General features: G+C 38.3%; 1 protein-coding gene across 1 annotated transcript; it reads right to left on the bottom strand.

Moving 5' to 3' along the window:
* Positions 1 to 1,027: 1,027 nt before the first annotated feature.
* On the bottom strand, positions 1,028 to 19,360 carry nid1a (nidogen 1a). Its single transcript, XM_079473073.1, has 20 exons — positions 19,133 to 19,360; positions 15,776 to 16,084; positions 14,700 to 14,920; positions 14,303 to 14,604; positions 13,911 to 14,045; positions 13,585 to 13,836; positions 12,880 to 13,080; positions 12,560 to 12,790; positions 11,439 to 11,576; positions 10,560 to 10,688; positions 10,073 to 10,216; positions 9,334 to 9,453; positions 7,694 to 7,918; positions 7,386 to 7,552; positions 5,962 to 6,088; positions 5,713 to 5,884; positions 5,463 to 5,620; positions 3,892 to 4,015; positions 2,276 to 2,388; positions 1,028 to 1,382 (listed from the first exon to the last, which is right to left on the bottom strand). The coding sequence occupies exons 1-20, from the start codon at positions 19,334 to 19,336 to the stop codon at positions 1,252 to 1,254; spliced, it is 3,603 nt and encodes a 1,200-aa protein (XP_079329199.1). The 5' UTR covers positions 19,337 to 19,360; the 3' UTR covers positions 1,028 to 1,251.
* Positions 19,361 to 19,725: the final 365 nt, after the last annotated feature.

The raw sequence follows: 19,725 nt of genomic DNA, 5'->3' as shown, positions 1-19,725 counted from the left end.
TACCGGTTACAGTAATAAATCCTTTGATTCCGATTCATTTTTATTATATAGATATTTTGTGTCACGTCACACATAAACACACACTTTATTGAGCAAGAAGAAATATGTTTTCTGGAGTGTTTTCAAACGTCAAAATGATTTAACGATTGAACTCGGATCAGCGTCACTCGTTCCATGTCGTCACGTCTCTTTTCATTCATTATTTGCACTCATTTAATCCACTACACGACACGTTACTATTGAACCAAAACTGCCCCGAATAAGAGCTACTAAAAATAAAATAAACATTTTTATATATATATATACACACACACACACTGACAACTGAAATCAACTTATTGTAAAATGTTTTAAATATAAATGAATCTGCCACAAAGAAACGACAATATAATGATTAAAAGGAAAAATAAAGTTCAGATGATTTTCAGGCTGCTGTTGTCCTCTGGTGGTCATATCTGTGTATGAGGCGTCGAGATTCTCTTCTACTTTCTGATCAGAACCAGATTTTGTTATACTATATTATAATTGACATAATTCAAGATTTAACATGATTTTATCAAAACATTGTATCACATGTAAAAAGGATCATTTTTTGTTATTGAACAATTCCATGTCACTTTTACCATTCTTTTTATTCTCCAAATAAGTTCAAGCAACTGTTTTTAAGCACGGCCCGAAGAACATCAGAAATGATGTTTCAGAAAAACAGCCCTTTTCCTTCCAATGTGCCACTTTCAGGTTCAGCAGACAGGAGTTTGTTTAGACAACATCTAAAGTTTGTTTTTCCCTTGACTGATAATGTTGCTTTTTATTTTTGTACACATTTGAATAGATATTGTGTTAATATTGTTATATTTTTTTGGTAACAATAATCGTGTAGTAAAAAATGACACTAAACAGCCTTAAACCAAACACTGTTTTTCTACTGTTCCTAAAAGTTTTGAGCATTACATCATTTTCAAACAATATTTTTGATCGTTTGTCCCACAAACACTTAAGCAGATGTAAAAAAACGGATAAACTAAATATAAATAAAACATTATTTTATTGAAAAAAATGTATTACATGTAAAGAACTGTCGCAAAGAACTAAACAGAAATTTAATTTAAAATGCAAGTATGTTTTTCAAAGCATCAAAAGAATCACTGATAACAACATTATTCTTTCTCAACTTCACAACAGATGATATGAGGTGTCACAGTTATAAACAGTTGACTTGTAACATCACAGGCAAGTTGATTCTTTGAATCTTTAATATCTGCCCTCCCCTTCCACACAGCCCAATCCTGCAGAATCATCCGGACATCTACAGGAGCGACCAGCAGGAGTCGCCAGACACAAGTGAGTACAGCCTCCGTTATTCACAGAGCAGTAGTTCTGACCTGATGAGAAAGATTTACAGCCTGACATCAATGCTCCAGGTGTGTTTAAACAATGACAACAGTTCTCACATTAGTTCTGGGTTTATATTCTCTGTTCTGCCTACAAAGAACATTATGTGAAACAGAAAGGTTCTGCAGACGTTAAAGTCATAATTCATTCAAAAATGAAAATTCTGTCATCATTTCCTCTCCTTCGAGTTGTTATAAATGTGTATAAATGTGTTTGTTCTGATGAACGCAGAGAAAGATATTTGGAAGAATGTTTATAACCAGACAGATCTCGACACCCATTGACTCCCAAAGTTGGAAAAATACTTTATCTTTCGTTTTATTCTGTTGGACACAAAAGAAGATATTTAGAAGAATGTAGGACAGCAAACAGTTCTGGAGCACTATAATTTTTCCTACTATTGGAGTCAATTGGGGGGCAGAATCTGTCTGGATAAAAGCGTTCTTCAAAATATCTTTCTCTGTGTTCATCAGAACAAAGACATTTATACACATTTATAACAACTCGACTGTGAGGAAATGATGACAGTCACTTTAAGGATCCTTTACGAAACCTTACAGCATCAAATGGTTCATTTATGGCATAAACCCGTCATTTTTAAGTGTTCCCAAAGAGAGGAATATTCCAGGTTCAGATTAAATCTCTATTGATTTATTTGTGATATGATGTGGTATACCACGGAAACTATATGTGTCACAAATTCAAATGTTGATAAAAAAAGTTTTCCATAACACAAATACATTACACAAAACAAGACATTATTAAATGAGAACAACATTCATGACGTTCATCCTGGTCAGAAATGAAGAAGTGAAACACATTTTACACAATGTTTTGAATGATTTAGACACAGGTGAGAACGTTCTTGAAGAGAAACTCATACCAGAGGGACACTGAGCGTGTGCCGTGGTGATGCCGTACAGACGTGTTCGTTTCTGGGGCTGGAACTCATCGACCTCTTTGCCAGCGTGCCGATCAATCACGATTACACCGCCCCTGATGATCATAAACACACACGACGTGTTCAGAAACAACACAACGCTTATTCAGTGTTCATAGAGAAAACCTGATCTACATACAGCAGATGCACAAATGTCTAATTCATGTTTAACAGCATTTGCCATGTCAGGTGTTTTGCTGAATGCTGCTCAAGCTATAATAAGCTATATTGTGACTCTATTTCCCTCTGTTTTCTTTCAGAAGTCCGCTAACAGAGCGGAAAGGTCTGCAGGAGGATCAGAGAAGACGCCGCACCAGCCGTGAAATTACACCCAGCTGCCACGAGCCTTTCAAGAGACCCCTGACCTCAGATCAGCAAACACGCCATACACAAACATTCACAGCAAACAGACGCATCAAGAGAAACAGAGCGCTGTTGAGATTACTGAACCTTCACATTTTTTTCACATCCTAAAATACCAACAGTGTCAGCTGTGACATTCCGATAGATCCGACTGCTTTTAAATGACACACGCAAGTTTGGCTGGACTGGGAAGAAATATCGGCCCTCCACCATTTCTGTGGTTGGGGTGAAAATGGTTGTGTATGGTCCGGGGTGCATGGTTAAATCTGCCGACGGGGGGGTTTGGGGAAGTATGCATACATGTCGTTTGCATTTGCGTTGCGTGCATTTGCATTTCTAATACCTGGAAAACACCAGATGGCCAGTCCGCCCCTGTACACAAGGACTTTCGGGCACAGTCAAACCCCACGTTGACATTTTCCTGCTACTTCTGATCACTACAATGCCAGACATTTGGTATGTGAAATTAATTTGGTTTGGTTCTGTTCAATGTTCTGGAAAATGGCTTTTATAAACAGACAACTACACATACGAACTTCTACTAAGACACATCTGTAATTATGGATTAATTCACAACTAAATGTAAATCAGTTGTCAGATCATTGACTCTCGCTTACAAACATCCTATTTTACGTTAGGAAATATTATTATAAAGTGCACCAATGACGCATGTTTGTTCACCTCAATGCACATCTGAAATGCACATCTGAAATGAAGTAAAACGTTGCTGCTCTCTAAGTTTGACTCAGATTTAGTTTGACAAAGCAAACAGTTCTGCAGTAAATGTAGACGTGAACTTTGTCACGTCACACAGATGTTTAGCGAAGCTCTGAAAGATTGAAGAAAACCACACGTCAAACATGAACAGAACTGTTGCTCATATTCATTCATCGGAGAACCTAACTATAGGTAAAAAATATATTTCGTGACTATAATAGAAACACGAGGGTGGGCTCTTTTGACATGGGGCCGGTAAGCAACTACAATAAAAAAACACATGCACACCAATCCATACATAAATAAACATTAGAACTGCCTGGAATACTTATGTTGCACATCCACCTTTCCTCAGAAAATCGAATCTGTTGCAACGCTTCAAACAAATGTGTATAGAAGAGAGATGGTTTGGAAATAAAATAGAAGTGGAAAACCTGGTTAAAAACAATCTACTAAAGTTCATAAAAGGAAAAGCTAACCTTCTCCAGTCTGTGTAATAGAGGTTTCGTCCGTCTGTAGTCATTCCAAACGGATACTGAATTCCCTCCATGAGCTGTCTGCGGTCGCCCTGGTTTGGATTCATACACTCCACTTTATGAGTACCTGCATCCAAAACATGAAAGCTCATGAAGATCATTGTAAAGACATTCACAAACATCATCTTACAGATCAACTGTGTCCGCAGGGGCCTTCTTCTTACTGCCATATTTCTGCCATAAATTCCAATTTAAGAAAAAAGTAAGGAGTGTTATGTATTACCGAAAGAAAAGTCTTGAGCGTTCTTCATTTTTCTCAAGATTGATCTTAGGGAAAAAAAAGAATCCAAATTCTCTAAACAAAAGCTGTTGTAAATATGTTCAACAGCCTCATCTCACGGTTGTCTTAAGTCTCAAAAGGTAAGATGTTTAATATGTATTTGGTGTGTTTTGTATTGAGCCAGAATCATAATTTTAACGATTACCTATTTATATTGATTTAATAATGATAAGGCCTAGCTCCCTTACTTTAGCTTTCATCATTAAAAGTTATTTTTACATTAATCTGGGACAAACACTTGAAACGGAGAGGGTCACAGGTATTATGCCCTAGTAACACACAAAGCCTATTATAATAAGTATTGAGCTAACATGCCATTGTAAACGCCATTTAATACATCACATGCTAATATATACAAGCTATATAAGAATACGAGGTGCTTGTTACACACTTAAAGTTTATTGTAGAGATAAACATCTACAGTTACCACACGAATAAGCGGATGTTATAATTGACAAAGCGTATCATTTTATTTTCACGACAAAAATATTTGACAACATATCTAGAAATGTCTGAGAACCGCACTTACAAACATTCTTAGCAACTTCCTATAATTTATCTAAAGAACAATCTTATACTTTGTCTTAAAGGGACAGTTCACTTTACTCGCCCTCAGGTTGTTTCAAACCTGTATACATTACTTTGTTCTGTTGAACACAAAGGAAGATATTTGGAAGAATGTCAGTCTTTTTCAGTTCTGAAACAACATCCACTACCATAGTACCAAATTTGTTGAACTCAAAATGAGATGTTTTGAAAAATGTATGAAAGCAAACAGTTCTGGGGCACCTTTGACTATCATTTAATGTTTCCTACTGTGGCAGTCAATGATGTCCCAGAACTGAAAATTCAAGGGTGAGTATATTATGACTTGGGGTGAACTGTCCCTTTAAGAACAGTTTTGTGAATCCGGCCCCAGAACTGCAAAAACAGCAACAAACTAGCAACAACTCTCACTACTATTTACTCTACACTAACAAATAAAGTATTTGTTTTTATTTCTCAAGAACATAAACCTAAATATTTAAACTCTGATCTAAACTCAGATTTATCATTCCATTGGACACACACTTCACTTTCAAGTACTTTATCTGGTGCGGAATGATCATCAGAAGAACACAATTGATTGAACTTTAACAAAGCAAAACATCTTCTGGCGCTCATTTCATGAGTTATTTTTCTTCAGAAGAGTTTAAGCGTGTGTGAGTCTATCGCTCATGTCTGTGAGTCATACCAGCATCTGCCCAACACAGCTGAGACGTTTGAGGGTCGAAAGTTAAACCGTTGGGGAGGCCCAGGTCATCTTTGACCAGGATTCTTCTGTTAGTGCCGTCCATATAAGCCATCTCGATTCTGGGAGAGTCTCTGTTCCAGTCGGCCCAGTAGATGTAGCTGATGGAGAAACACACTTTGGGTTGGTAAAGCGTCTCCTTGTTTCGCATCAATAATAAGGATGAAACATTTAGTTTAAAACAGCCACTCACCCATTGGTGGGATCAGTGAGGATGGCTCTTGGATTAACAAGACCTGTGTGGATCAACACACGACGCTTGGATCCGTCCAGTGAGGAAACTTCAATTCTGTCCTTCATGGAGTCCGTCCAGAACATGTTCCTGCCCAGATGATCTATGGCGATGCCTTCAGGACTGCCAAGATCTGAACAAATCATGTGTGCAAAATCTCAATATACAGCACGAGGTGTGGACAATAGAAAGGTGAGTAAATAACCCCACCTGATGTGATGAGAGAGATGGGCTCTCCTCCGTGTAGACTAGCTTTACTGATAGCAGGTGTGCTGATGTCCGTCCAGTACACCATCTTCTCCAAACAGTCGTAAGCGATTCCAATCAGAACTTTCTCCTGAAATCAAGCGCATTAGAACGCGATCATGATGATGAAAAATGATTCATCGGTGTCTGTCTAGACAAACACGAACCTACTATGGGAGTCAATGGAGGGCGAGATCAGTCTGGTTAAAAACATTTTTCCAAATATCCTTCTCTGCGTTCATCAGAACAAAGACATTTATAACAACTCGAAGGAAAGGAAATGATGACAGAAGTTTCATTTTTGGGTGAAGTATCACTTTGAATATACTGTGACTTATTTTACAGAAAGTGTCTGACCTACATAATAAAATCAACAAGAAGTGCCTATAAGCTTTCACTGGGCCTTAATATACACACATAACCATTAAAACAAGAGTTTAAGTAGAGTATTTTAAACCCTTATAAGTGAATGTAATGTTAGATTACATTTTCACTGTTTCTGTGAAGTGTTGGGTCTGTTTCTTCAGAGTTATGATGAGCGTTCTGATGTCATACATTCATAGCATGTGACTCTGATCAACACAACATCTTCTTTTCCAAGAAAAACAGAGTTAAGCAATCCTAAATTCTCCAGACACTTCTCAACCCACCGTCCCCCAATGCTACTTACTGTTCGCTCTGGTATCAACAATTTGGCAAAGAGAGACAAACTACAGTATGAACTACAGATTAAAAAGAGTAAATTACACACAAAGACAAACCACAACAACTTATACGATTACAGTCATCAAAGTAAAGGTGCTTTCTTCAAAGCGATGCCATAGAAGAACCATTTTTCACAACAAAAAGCCTTTCGTGACACAGAAAAATGTCTCTTTCTGGAAACAAAACGTTCTTCTATGGCCTTGAAGAATCTTTTGAAGCAAATAACAAGCACCTTGCTTAGAACAAGCAAATATTGAATTAAGGTTTACATTTTTCTTCAATTCAAGATCATTTTTCTTACCCAATTGGCAGATTTATTTGCTTGTTTTACAGCACAAATTCACAGAAATTTCAGAGTTATTTACTAAAAACAAGACTTCTTTTCTTTAGTCAGTTTGCTCATCAAGATTCAAGAATGTTTTGACTTTTTGACTTTTTTGCAGTGTTGATTTTCCGTGTAAACCCTGAAAACGCAAGAATAAGAAAAGGATGACATCATGTGCATGTGTATTACAGGTCAGTCTGTAGGCATGCGGTAGTATATCAATAATGGCGGCCCCCATGCTGAATGTTTGTGCCGTGTAAACGTACTCTTACTCAAATCCAGATTATTTGACATCTACAATCTACATCCGTTTTACACTTTGACGACACACAGACTGTGTTGAGGATGAGAGTGTTACCGGCAGGTGTAGAGCAGTCTTTGCTTCAGTCTTCTTCAGGTCATGGCCGTCCAGAGGAACATACTCAACCTTCCCGCTCTGAGTGAACAGAATGTGGCTGCCGGGGGGAAGTGGGTTGACGTCGGGTCTGGGTGTTGGTCTGACGGGGCCGGGTCCATGATCAGGGCCTGAACAGCAGAAGATGAAAGAACATAAATGACTGTGTGATTAAGATAAACCGACAATTAACTGATAGCATCGAGCCGAGACCGCTGGATCGACAAGATTAGAATCATGAGAGAACACTGACGTTTATTAACGTCACTCACATTCAGGAAAAGTGCCGGGCCCTGTGCGCGAGCCAGAAATCTCCCGTCCTTCTGGATCCACACACCAGCACTGGCCCACGCTTTCGTGACACTGCATGGGCTCATATTCACCCTGGGCATCGCAGGTGGGCACAAACTGACCGGGCAGAGGACGAGGACCTCGCGGACCAGCCCTACCGGAGCCCAGAGCATTCTCTCGATGAAGCTGACAGCGAGTCTTACCATCTGCACAAACACGTGGACATTGACACGACATGCAGTGTTATCTGTGAAATGTTGATGTTGTCAGAACACTGGAATATAAAATAACAGCGCACTGCAAAACAACCTTTGAGAAACCAAAGCAAATGGAGCGCGAGTTCACAGCATACACGCAGCTGTCGTGAGGGTTAAACCGTGACAGAACACGAGGGGTCGAGATGTCAGATGCCATCCGTCATTGAATGTCTAGAGGTCAGACCGGTGAGGTTTGTCACGGCGGGAAGAACAAATCTTCAACATTAAATAATAACACGGTGAGCTTTAAATCTGGTGCTTGAGCGATGACAAACCTTGCTTAAAGAGCACCGTCCGAACAACCCTTCCAGGGGAAAGAACATCACTTTAGATTTAACAACAGGAGAACGACACGTGTTATTGCTTTGTGTAAAGAGTTAGTCTATAGACGTTTGTAAATAGCTGTGTAGTAAACACCAGCAAATGTTGTTGCATGGGATCCATGTGTCCAGAGATTGATCACATCTTCAGTTCATTCTTGTGGAACATTCTGGAAAGGCTCTCTTAGCAAACAAAAGCAACAGTTAGATATATGAAAAATATATTTTATTTCATTTATGTTCATACTAATTTGTATTATTATTTTATTGTATAATAATAGTATTAAATATGTTGAATTTCGTTGTATGCCCATTTTTTTAAATAAACAAATTTGTTGTTTGGTTTGACAGTTTGGTCGCATTTAAAGTCCCAGTGATATAAACAATTACAATGCCTATTTTTTCATGAAATATTGCAGCGTTTATAGTAAATCGTTTATCAATGTGGGTCGTTCTCTTTTTTTAAATTGTGTGTCTTCATAATCTTCAGTTAAAATCTGAAAATGCACTTCCTTCCTGTAGTGACTATCGATCTTAAATGACGTATGTTAGACGTCCGTTAACTCCTCCCCTTCAGCTGTCGGTCTGCTGCCAGATTCATTTAAAAATGCAACGGCTGTTTTTATACATCAAATCGGTTCGCAGTGAGCAACGCAAATCAGTAATTTGCTAATTTTTAACTCCTTTTCACACAGAAATGCGTTAGAATATGATAATAAAAGTGATTACAACTTCCGCTTCACAGGGACTTTAAATAAACCGTGTGGTACACTGACATCTAGCGGTTGAGCTTGGTATCGCAGTCTAAATTCTAAATTTAGGAGAGACAAGTTTAGCCAAGCAGCGCTTCTTTTTTTGATTTGTTATCAGAAATAATCTACAGGCACTGGAAGTTAACTGCAGCCCACAAACGCGCACATGTGCAGTAACGTTTGTTTATGTTGTCACTTTGAAATTCCATTTAATCATGTATAGAAAAACTGAAAAGGCAGACGAGATACTTGATTTTCAACCTTTTTCCAATTAAACTGATGTGTACTGTACCGGTAGAGCAGTGGAAACCATCGCCATAGTAACCAGCGTTACACTGACAGGTGAAAGATCCAGCGGTGTTGGTGCAGAAGGCATTCTCATGACACTGGTTTCCCTGACATTCATCTATGTCTGAAAGAAAGAAAGAAAAGATGATGTTTCATTGTATTATTCAAAATAAATACATTATTGGTTCTACACATGTGAATGCATTTTAAACAACTAGCATACAGGTGTCGTTCAAAGTCGACTTGAATTTTTACTGGTTAGAGACAATTTCAAGATATTAAGACATTTCAATAAAAATAATTAAACAAAACATGGAAACTGCGTTAAATTACATTTCAGGACCCCGTGAATCTGAAGTTGTGATTTTGACGCATTTCCGAGTGAAATGGAATTTCTAATGAGAAAAATAGTGGGCGTGGCTTTCATCTTTCTCAGCGATTTCATTGGATGTATAAAAACAGTCGTTTCGTTTTGAAATGGAACTGGCCGCAGGCTGATAGTTGAATGGGAGGAGTTAACGGATGCTCCGCCCAAGCCGTCTAATTTACGTCATTTCCGGGCGGAAGGGCATTTTCAGATTTAACTGAAGATTATGAGGCCAAATGAATTAAAAAAAAAGAGAATGACCCACGTTGATAAACTATTTACAATAAACACTTCAATGTTTCATGAAAAAATAGGCATTGTCATTTTTCATTTCACTGGGACTTTAAAGTGAGATGAATAAATGTCTAGTAAACACCTCGGCAGGTCCGTCCATCTCCCATGAATCCCTGCAGACAGGAGCAGATGTAGGATGATCCACCGGTGTAACTGCAGCGAGCTCGTTCAGGGACGTCGCAGTCATGAGTGCCGGTTTGACACGGATCCACAGGCCGCGAAACCTCTACAAGCAAGAACAACACAGCATCTATGCAGACACATTTCAGGTTGAATGGACGGACCAACTTCTGAATATTAAAGAATGTATAACATCCGCTCTGAATGAGACACACATAAGAATCCAGAAGATTCTCTTTTTCTCAAGAGAAACATCTGAGAAGCAAGACAGAGAAGTCTCATCGCTATTTATATATATTTACATATATTTAGCAGATGCTTTCATCCAAAGCGATTTACAGAGAGTTCAGGGATCAATAAGCAATAATACAATAGATGCTAATACAAAGTTACTAGTTTCAACAATTTAATATGTAAATATTTGATCAAAAGCGAGTAATGAGACTTACCAACACATGTCCGTCCATCACTAGCAAACTGAAAGCCGTCCAGACATTCACATCGGAAGGTTCCGGGCTGGTTATTACAGATGGCATGAGGTCCACAGATCTGAGGAGATTCCCTGCATTCATCCACATCTAATGAAGAGATGGATCTCTCAATTACAATAAATACATACAGTGTGAAGTTCATTTTACAGTAGGTATATTTCTGAGAAGTACATAAAGTAGACTAAGAAACATATTTTTTTGTTAAAAACACACACTTTTCTGTCTGTTGGGTTAGACACCGCAAACCACAACTTGCTTCAAACTTGAGATGTATGCATTTGACAAAAAGACGGACTTTTCCCTACATTCCCATGAACGATAGCATCACTTCCTCTAATGAAGGGTTTTTAAGATAACATTGGTCCTATTTCTGTGTAATTTCCTTTAAGCAGCAGGGGATCGGTCACATCCTCGGCCTTTAGAAAGGTCTCGGGCAATATTTCAATTCTGAAAGCTGATGAGAAGATTGGTGTGTGAAAACGATCCCCTTAGGACAGGAAGTGAGATAAAATCATCTTTGGAAGGAAGGATATTACTGAGGAAATTATTTTAATTGAAACGACGGACAAAGGGCGGATGTTTATCAATTAATCAACGTTACAATTAAGGACAAAACCTCAAGTTTTTAAAGTCCTCGTGTGGTTGTACACCTGTACGTGAGTCTTCTTGAACACGACAGAAGATATGTTGAGAAATGTGTCAGTGATTTTGTGTTCATACAATGGAAGTCAATGGAGTTCAGTGTCGTTTGACTATCAACATTGTTTTGTGTTCTGATGAAGAAAGAACATAAAGAGTTCAATCAAAGCCTGTGAGACTCATGCAGCATGTGTGTACCGTAGCAAGCGCGTCCGTCTCCAGTAAAACCTGTAGCACACTCGCATGTAAACTCATTTCCTTCTCCATATCGACACACAGCATTAGTGTCACAGTCATGTCTGCCGCTGAAGCAGGGGTTCTCTTCAGGCTGTCCTCCTGTCAATCAAGCACAAGACGTGTCTCTTAACATCTGACAACAATCTCAGCTTCAAACACTGAACTGTGGAGCTTCTCAGAGCCAGACGCTGCTGTTGTTCATGTTGCTTTAACACTTTATCATGTATGCAATCAAAACAATTATTATCATATGCATCCTATAGAAATATATATATATTTCATTTAATAAAAAATGTTTGACTATATAATGTTATTTATTTACCATTCTTTTTATGACACATAGGCACTCTCACAAATTAATAATATAATTATTACGTATATCATTAAGTTATGACGTAAAATATCATAAAGTTGTAATGTAAAATGTGTTGCATGTTTTCATTACGATGTGGATTGTGCTTATGCATCTTTTGTCATTTAAAATGCTGACTAAGACTGTTTTGTATTAAACTATTAATTTATATCTGCCATGAAAATGATGCTCAATAAATATTGACAGTAATATCATTAAACATTATTCCGTCAAAGTCCTCCATTAAAAAAAATTATTAAATAAAATATTCATTTTGTCATGAAAAAACATGTTTGTTTGCAAAAGTATGTTTTTGTCTACTGAACTAATTTCAGACACTTAAGCAAACACTTTCCTATCAAAAGGTTTTAAATAGTGTCCAAAAACGTTTGACGGCAGTGTCATTTTATCTTACTGTAGTTTTTTTAAAGTAAACGATTACCTGGACATACTGTATACGTGTCAGCTTTAGTAACAATCACTCACATGTACATTATGGATCTTTAAGGTCAATTTTTGAAACTTGAGATTTTTATATTATCTGAAAGCTAAATAAATATAGATGTATGGTTGAGGTTAGAAAGGGACAATATTTGATTGAGATATAACTATTAAAATTAAAAAATAAAAGTTGTCCAAATGAAGTCCATATAGCAAATTTCTCACAAAAATAAAGTTGAGATGTTTATGTTTAAAGTTGAGAATATTTCAAAAGTGAGCACATCCTCACCATTGATATCTCCGATCTTGTTACTCGTGGCGTAACGCAGGAGCTGTTCGCTCATATCGTACATGACGAACACCTGATCGACGCTCAGCATCTGAGTGGACGGAACATCTGGACTGGATTCATCGTGACAGCCCTGGAACGTGATGGTCTCTCTGAACTTATAGCTTAGCGTCTCAGAGGGGACTTCCGCTTTACTGATCACGTACTCGCGCGTTGAGGACGAGGTGATTACTGACAGAAAATGACATTAAGACAAGACGTTACGGATTCAATAACCGAATTTCTCATTCTTCAAACGGTCGACAGAAGCTCTCGCTCACAGTTACTGCTGTACTGGTAGATCTCAGTGTAGGGGTCTAACTTCACTTGAGCCCCCTCAGGCACCGCAGGAATCTTTCCTTCAAGTTTGGTGTCAACCATCAGGTGGTCGTGCTCATCGATCCCTTTGAACTCTTGAGAGATGGACAACCTCTCGCCGCCTGGCTGGAAGGTCACGTTGACCTGACGTTTGAACACGCCGCCTGAAACACATCAAAACCAGAAACAACCTCACAGCGACGAAAACACTTAGAAGTGACTTGAAAAGGCTGAGCAGTCTTATAAGAACATTAATATCTCCATTATTTCGGCTAGAAGTCCAATGGAAACTCAAATCTTTCTTGTAAGACAACGAGTCAGAAATCAGACTGATGTGTCTCATGACCATTTGAGATGTCAACAATGTCTGAGCTCAGATTTGTCTCGTCTGCAATCAAAGGCAATATTATAAATATCAACTCAAACATTTCTCTTTCACTTACTCAAATATGACCTCATCAATTTACTTTCATTCACACCTCCAGACTCTTTATGTGTCTCAACAATTACACTTCATTCTCTTTTTATTTTTCCAATTTGAGGAGAAACATCTCAGACTGTGCTGAGAACTCCATCCAACCTTCCGAACTGCAACATCAGATCAATAACAATAACTATAGTATCTGAAGACTCGTGACATGAAGTATAAAACGACACACGGGTCTCACCAATAATACTGAAGCCGTTCTTGAACCCGGGCTGCTGGAGAGCAAAAGCCCATCCGATGACCCCGCCCACAGCTGACAGGGGCTGAAGAGAGAAACCCACGCTGGGAGGAATGGAGCTGATGGCCACGTACGCTCTCCCATCGTTCACCACCACGTACGAGTGAAGATCATTGTTGGAGATTTCCACGGGCACGGGCGAGTCTCCCACAAACAACCTGCCGCTCACTTTTCCATTCATCCTCTGAGGAACACCTGCACGAGATCTCACCTGTCACACTGGACATCCACAGGTCACAGTTGTCCATCAGACACAAACACTGCCCTACCTTCAGATACACACTGAACGCCGTTGCCGTAGAAACCGGGCTTGCACTGGCAGCACTGTCCGGATGGATGGTTCCTACATTCGCCGAATTTGGAGCATGTGCGCATGCCGCACTGCCCGGAGTTATACGTGAATACTGCACAGAGGATATAAGACTTCATGAATTAATTTATTAAGAAAAGTATTTATCGTTATTTCTGAAGACTCACTTTTTCTACTCACTTATATTCATTTATATGCATTTATATTTATTTATTTAATATTTATTTATTTATATATCACAATGAATTTATGGTCATTTACTCACTTATTTTTTTAGTTTAAGGATAATAGTTGTTTGTAAGAATATAGCTGAAAAACAAAATAACGACAAACAAAGAAAATGATGCTGACCATTGACCTGGATGTTGTCATCACTGTCGACCTCCACCACTTCAGGAGTGAACTGGACCGTCTCCACCTGAAGAGGAGCGGGATGCTCCGGGCGATGATAAACCCCGTCCAGGACGTCCTGTGAGATGCCCTGATCCTCAGGATAAACCTGAACCTGATGTTGATGTCTGTGGCTTCCAGTGCTTCTGTACTGATGAGAATCTACAGGTAAATCTGGCACCTGTCCGGCTGTGACGTCTGAGAACTCAGGGAACGCTCCGATTTTAAAAACCCACACGCCCGGCTTTCCAGAGTTAGTCTGCCTGGAAAGAACATCCAACGGCACATCGTGAATTAACCTTTAATGAATGATGTCATGATGATGTCGTCGTTAAAATGTAAACCGTGACAAACTTACTCAGCTAATTTAGTGACAGATGCCTCTGTGTCGTCTGTGATGCGATGGTACGGCCCTTGTCTTTTAGAAATGATGAAATATCCCTCAAGTCCTTTACTGAAGCCGGCGTGGAGTGTGTAACTATTGCCTGTGCTGTGGAACTGCAGTCCGTCCCTCGGGTAGAGAAGTACGGCATAGGACACAGACTCCAGCGATGCGATCACCAGTTGAAATGTATTTCTCTATAACATGTTTAACGCAAACAAAATGCAACTTTAATCTAAAAATCTTCATACAATCCCAAATACAGACATTTCCATTGTATCCAGTCTAGGAAATGGTGGAGATTGACGGGAAGACTCCAGTTTAAAATCATAGATGAAGAAAATGAATTTATGCATAAGATTTGCATAGCATTTGGACGCTATAGAAGATGGAAATCCTGTAAAGTTTGAACTTGCCCAGATAAAATATATATTCAACTTTTCCCAAACACACAAACCTTTCCATATAAAGCAGCAGTGCCAGAGAACTGTTTCTGGTTCCCCAAAGGAACATTTCTTTCTTACCTTTCTAAAAAAACTTTTTTATCCGCTTTTGTCTAAATGGTTCCAAAAAGAACTTTTTACATCCAGAGAACCTTTTTGTTTTACAAAATATAATTTGTGATTTTCAGATTATAAAAAAGATTGAAGGAAGAGTGAAGACTGAAGGAACCATAAATGCTTTAAAGCACATACATTTTACACTCTTCAAAATAAAGGTGCTTCCTTCACAGCGATGCCATAGAAGAAGCATTTTGGTTCCACGAAGAACCGTTCAGTAAAAGGTTCTTTAAAGAAACACCTTCTTTATAATCTGAAGAAGCTTTTGTTAAACAGAAAGGTTCTTTATGGAACCGAACGGTTTTTCTATGGTATCGCTGTGAAGAACCTTTTGTTCTGTGAAATCTTTTCATCACACTCCTTCAGGTCAACAGCTGTATGTAGAAACAACAGTTTGACTAAACTCTCAATAAGCTTATTAGTTCAAGACATGTTTATAACAAACCATAAACACACTCGATCAACTGTAAATGTAATGCAGCCCACACTCACTCTTCCTCCGTGATCCGCTCCGTCTCCTCGTATCTCCATCCTGTGAGGGGCCACGTCCACCCATGTGACCACCAGAGCGTGACTGGGGTTCACCTCGGCGTGTTCAGGAAACGCTCTGTTGATGTGATCAGTGACGTCTCGCAGGACGACAGGACTGGTGTCATCACGGAAGAACACCTTACCCACCCCTTCACTGGTGTCCAGGTCACCCTGGAGAGCTGCTATCATTCCAAAACTGGCCGGCATTTTGCCCAGATACTCAGATTCCTCTGCAGGCGTCTTCAGGGCTACAAAACCATTGGTGTTGATCTGAATGGACCAATAATAGTGAATGAGATTGATTTGCGTATGAGGGCAAAAGAGAAAAAATCATGATGTTTTTGGGGTGGACGGGGTGAACTGTCCCTTTAAAGAAGTTATTTACTTCAAAATTTCTCCCCTTTGACATTCCATAGTAGGAATGAAGATTACTATGGAAAGTCAATGAAGACAAATTTTGAAGTGAAATAGAACATAGAAGTCTGATTTGCAACACGAACAAATAATAACCCATAATATTACACAAGTGCGTCCCTTATCAAAAAGAAAGTGCACTACGTGAATACTGCTTGGGACTAAATTGGTATACTTTTAAGTGTACTTCAAGAGTAACAGTAGGAAGCTTTTGATTACATGACTAATTTAGACTTAAGTTTTCATTTGTACTACAACTATACTTCAAGTAAACTTGTTGGTACACTGATAGTTTACTAGTTCAATAGTTTAAGCACATTTAGTCACTTACTCCCAGTAAACTATTAGTTGAGTAGTACTGCAAGCGTACTTGTAGGTTTTTATTAGGTTTACTGGTAGTTTACTAGCTCATTACTTGAAGCACAGTTGTTATTTATAAAAGTACACTTTAAAGTTTACTTTCAATACACTACTAATTTCTCTTTATGTGAACTTGTAAGAACACTTCAAGGTATATTCTAGTAAACTACTAGTACGATTTTATAAACATACTATTAGGATAATATTTTTAGCAGTATACCTAAGTATATCTCAATCAAAAGAATAAGTACAAGTACAGGCCAAATTAAAGCTACATCAAAACTATTCACTGAGTAAAATCAAGTAAGTTAATTTCTGAGAAGTCTATAAGAAGTGGTCTGAATGTATACTTTCCTATTTTACGTTTAAAAGAAGTATACTAATAGCACGCTTCTTTTTGATAAGGTTTGCTATAGATATGATTTAAATAAACATTCACAGAATAAACCCACAGCGTTACTGAGTCGTATGACAGCAAGAGCACACTTTGTAGTAAATGTAAGATGATTTTAGACGTTTAACAAAGCATCTGTGGACTTTACAGCAACTCAACAAAACACATGTGAACGTTTGGAGTGAAACTGCATTTCCAGATGTTTTCAGAATGTTACGACACATGGACTTTGAGTTCTGCAGTTAATCTCATACATACTGATGAAGGGAAACGATTTCTTCATACTTCTGACCTTGTCATTCACAAAATCCACATTTTGTAGTGAACCGAACAGGCAGAGCCATGCAGTCGGCTAAACAAACACAACGCTCCGGTTGAAACCACAATAACTTACAAACATCAACATGTTTCCTGGAAACGGAAATTGGCAGAAAGACTTGTGGGAGAGGAAGAACTGTAGGAAGAGTCCTTATGAATGTTATTGTTTGACCTCAGAGAAAATTCAACATCCACTAAACCACACAAACATTTCAACATTCTTAGGGGTACAGAAGATGATTTACACAACAAACACACATCAACATCTGACCCTCTTTACTTCTCCTGGTTTTGAGAACGACATCACTTCATGATATTTGGACAAATCTTGTTAAATGCATTTTGGATAAATGTAAATGAATAAATGAAGAGTTTGGTTCCAAAATGACATGACTCAGTTTTTACAAGTTTTTATTGTGCATTCCAGTTAATATCAATAAAACTGCAGTTTTGATCCAAGCCATAGTAATAAATAATAAAATACAGCTAACTTACACAATAAAAACATGGTTTGTGTAAACTTAGTTATCTAGGTTTGGAAACTAACTCTTCAAATGTAAGTGTAATGTAAATAATAGTCTTCGTAATCTTTTGTATGTGTACTACGTGCCTGCAAACTGACGTATGTTAGACTAAAGTTTTCATACTCTCAGTCTTTTACACTGCAAAACATATTTGAGTAAAAAGAGAAAGATGCCTAAAGAATTAAAGACAGTATTTATTGTCAACAGGTCATTTTCCTTCTATAATAAAGTGGATGACTGTTAAAATAAACACTTTCACAAGTGAAGTAAACTACTGGACAAATGATGTGTTATACAGTCGAGCAAGTTTATCATGGAGGAGAATAAAGAGCTGTTTGTGTTTGTACTGAATGCTGTTTAACTGCCAAATGAGCTGTTCCTGTTAACACTCAGCCCAGAAATCACCACAACGCTCATAAAAGTGCAAAAACAAAACACATGAATGTTTACAGGCTGTTACGAGCTCAAGCAGAGAGATCTTTACTCTAGTAAACAGCACTGGACTGTGATCAGTGATACAGACACATGAACTTCACCAACACGTGCACAGAGGATATATTATAAACTCACAATGTGCTTCTTTATTTCTTTACTGAAAGCCTTTGATGCGGTTATTAAATGGTATGATGCATTACTATTGTGCATAATGTGTACATTAGAAGTGTTTTAAAGAAATATAACAGAAACAAAAATGTGAAGTTTGTAGTTACAAGTATTTGTGACATTAAGGTGAATTACAGGGCATAACAATACATTAAAGGGATACTTCACCCAAAGATTCTGTCATCATTCTCTCACCTTCCAGTTGTTATTAATGTGTATAAATGTGTTTGTTCTGATGAACGCAGAGAAAGATATTTGGAAGAATGTTTATAACCAGAGAGATTTTGGCCCCCATTGACTCCCATGGGAGCAATGATAGTGAAACATGCCACAGAACTGTTTGCTCTCCTACATTCTTCAAAATATCTTCTATAAAACAAATGATAAAGTATTTTTTCCTACTATGGGAGTCAATGGGGGGCAAAATGCTTATGTTTGGTTATAAACATTCTTCTTCTTCCAAATATCCTTCTCTGTCTTCATCAGAACAAAGACATTTATACACATTTATAACAACTCGAAGGAGAGGAAATTATGCCGAGTTTTGGGCGAACTATCGCTTTAATACTATTTGTATAATTCATTATACATACATGATTTAATTTAAGTGTTACCATCTTTTGTCCAGGTTTACAGATCCACTGACACTGACGGACACAAGAGATGTAAACACTTTAAGTGACAGAGGAGAGTTGAAATACTCACGTAAATCTTGTTGAACTGTTGGTTGTGAAAGATGACGGGCTTCTCCAAAGAAATCTGCTGCGTCTCATCATTTCCATGTGGAAGCCTCTGATCTCCTACACCTTCTCCAAACGGGAACAAATCCTGTCGGCTTATCCCGCTGACACACACGGACAATCCCAGGAATATGATCCACACTGACCACCTCTGACCCTGTTGATCCATGACCGACCTGAACCTCACCGGAGTCCGACTGAAGATCTGCTGCTGGAGTCCTGAGACTCAAACACACCCGTCACTCCTCCTCTGAAGGCGGAGCTCAATTCAACACCATCACACTGTACATGACAGAATTTTGCTTCTTGTTTGACTGAATTGGGTTGGTTATGATAGACCTGCTGAAATAAACTACAGAAATGCAGTCCTAGTTTCCAATGCGAATTCAATTAGGAGCTGTTTACATTAAAACAAGTGCAGACTTTCTGAATGTCGAGTGTTTTATTGAGTGTTCTGTTGTGTCCCAGATAACATCACATCAGAAGAACCATAACCCATAGAAAGCTTGAAACAAGAGTATAAAAGCTGCTTTTGAGTGTTGACCCTTCAATAAAGAT

Source organism: Barbatula barbatula (assembly GCF_947034865.1).
Source record: "Barbatula barbatula genome assembly, chromosome: 14".
Taxonomy (NCBI): Eukaryota; Metazoa; Chordata; class Actinopteri; order Cypriniformes; family Nemacheilidae; genus Barbatula; species Barbatula barbatula.
This window is presented reverse-complemented; position numbering and strand designations above follow the sequence as displayed.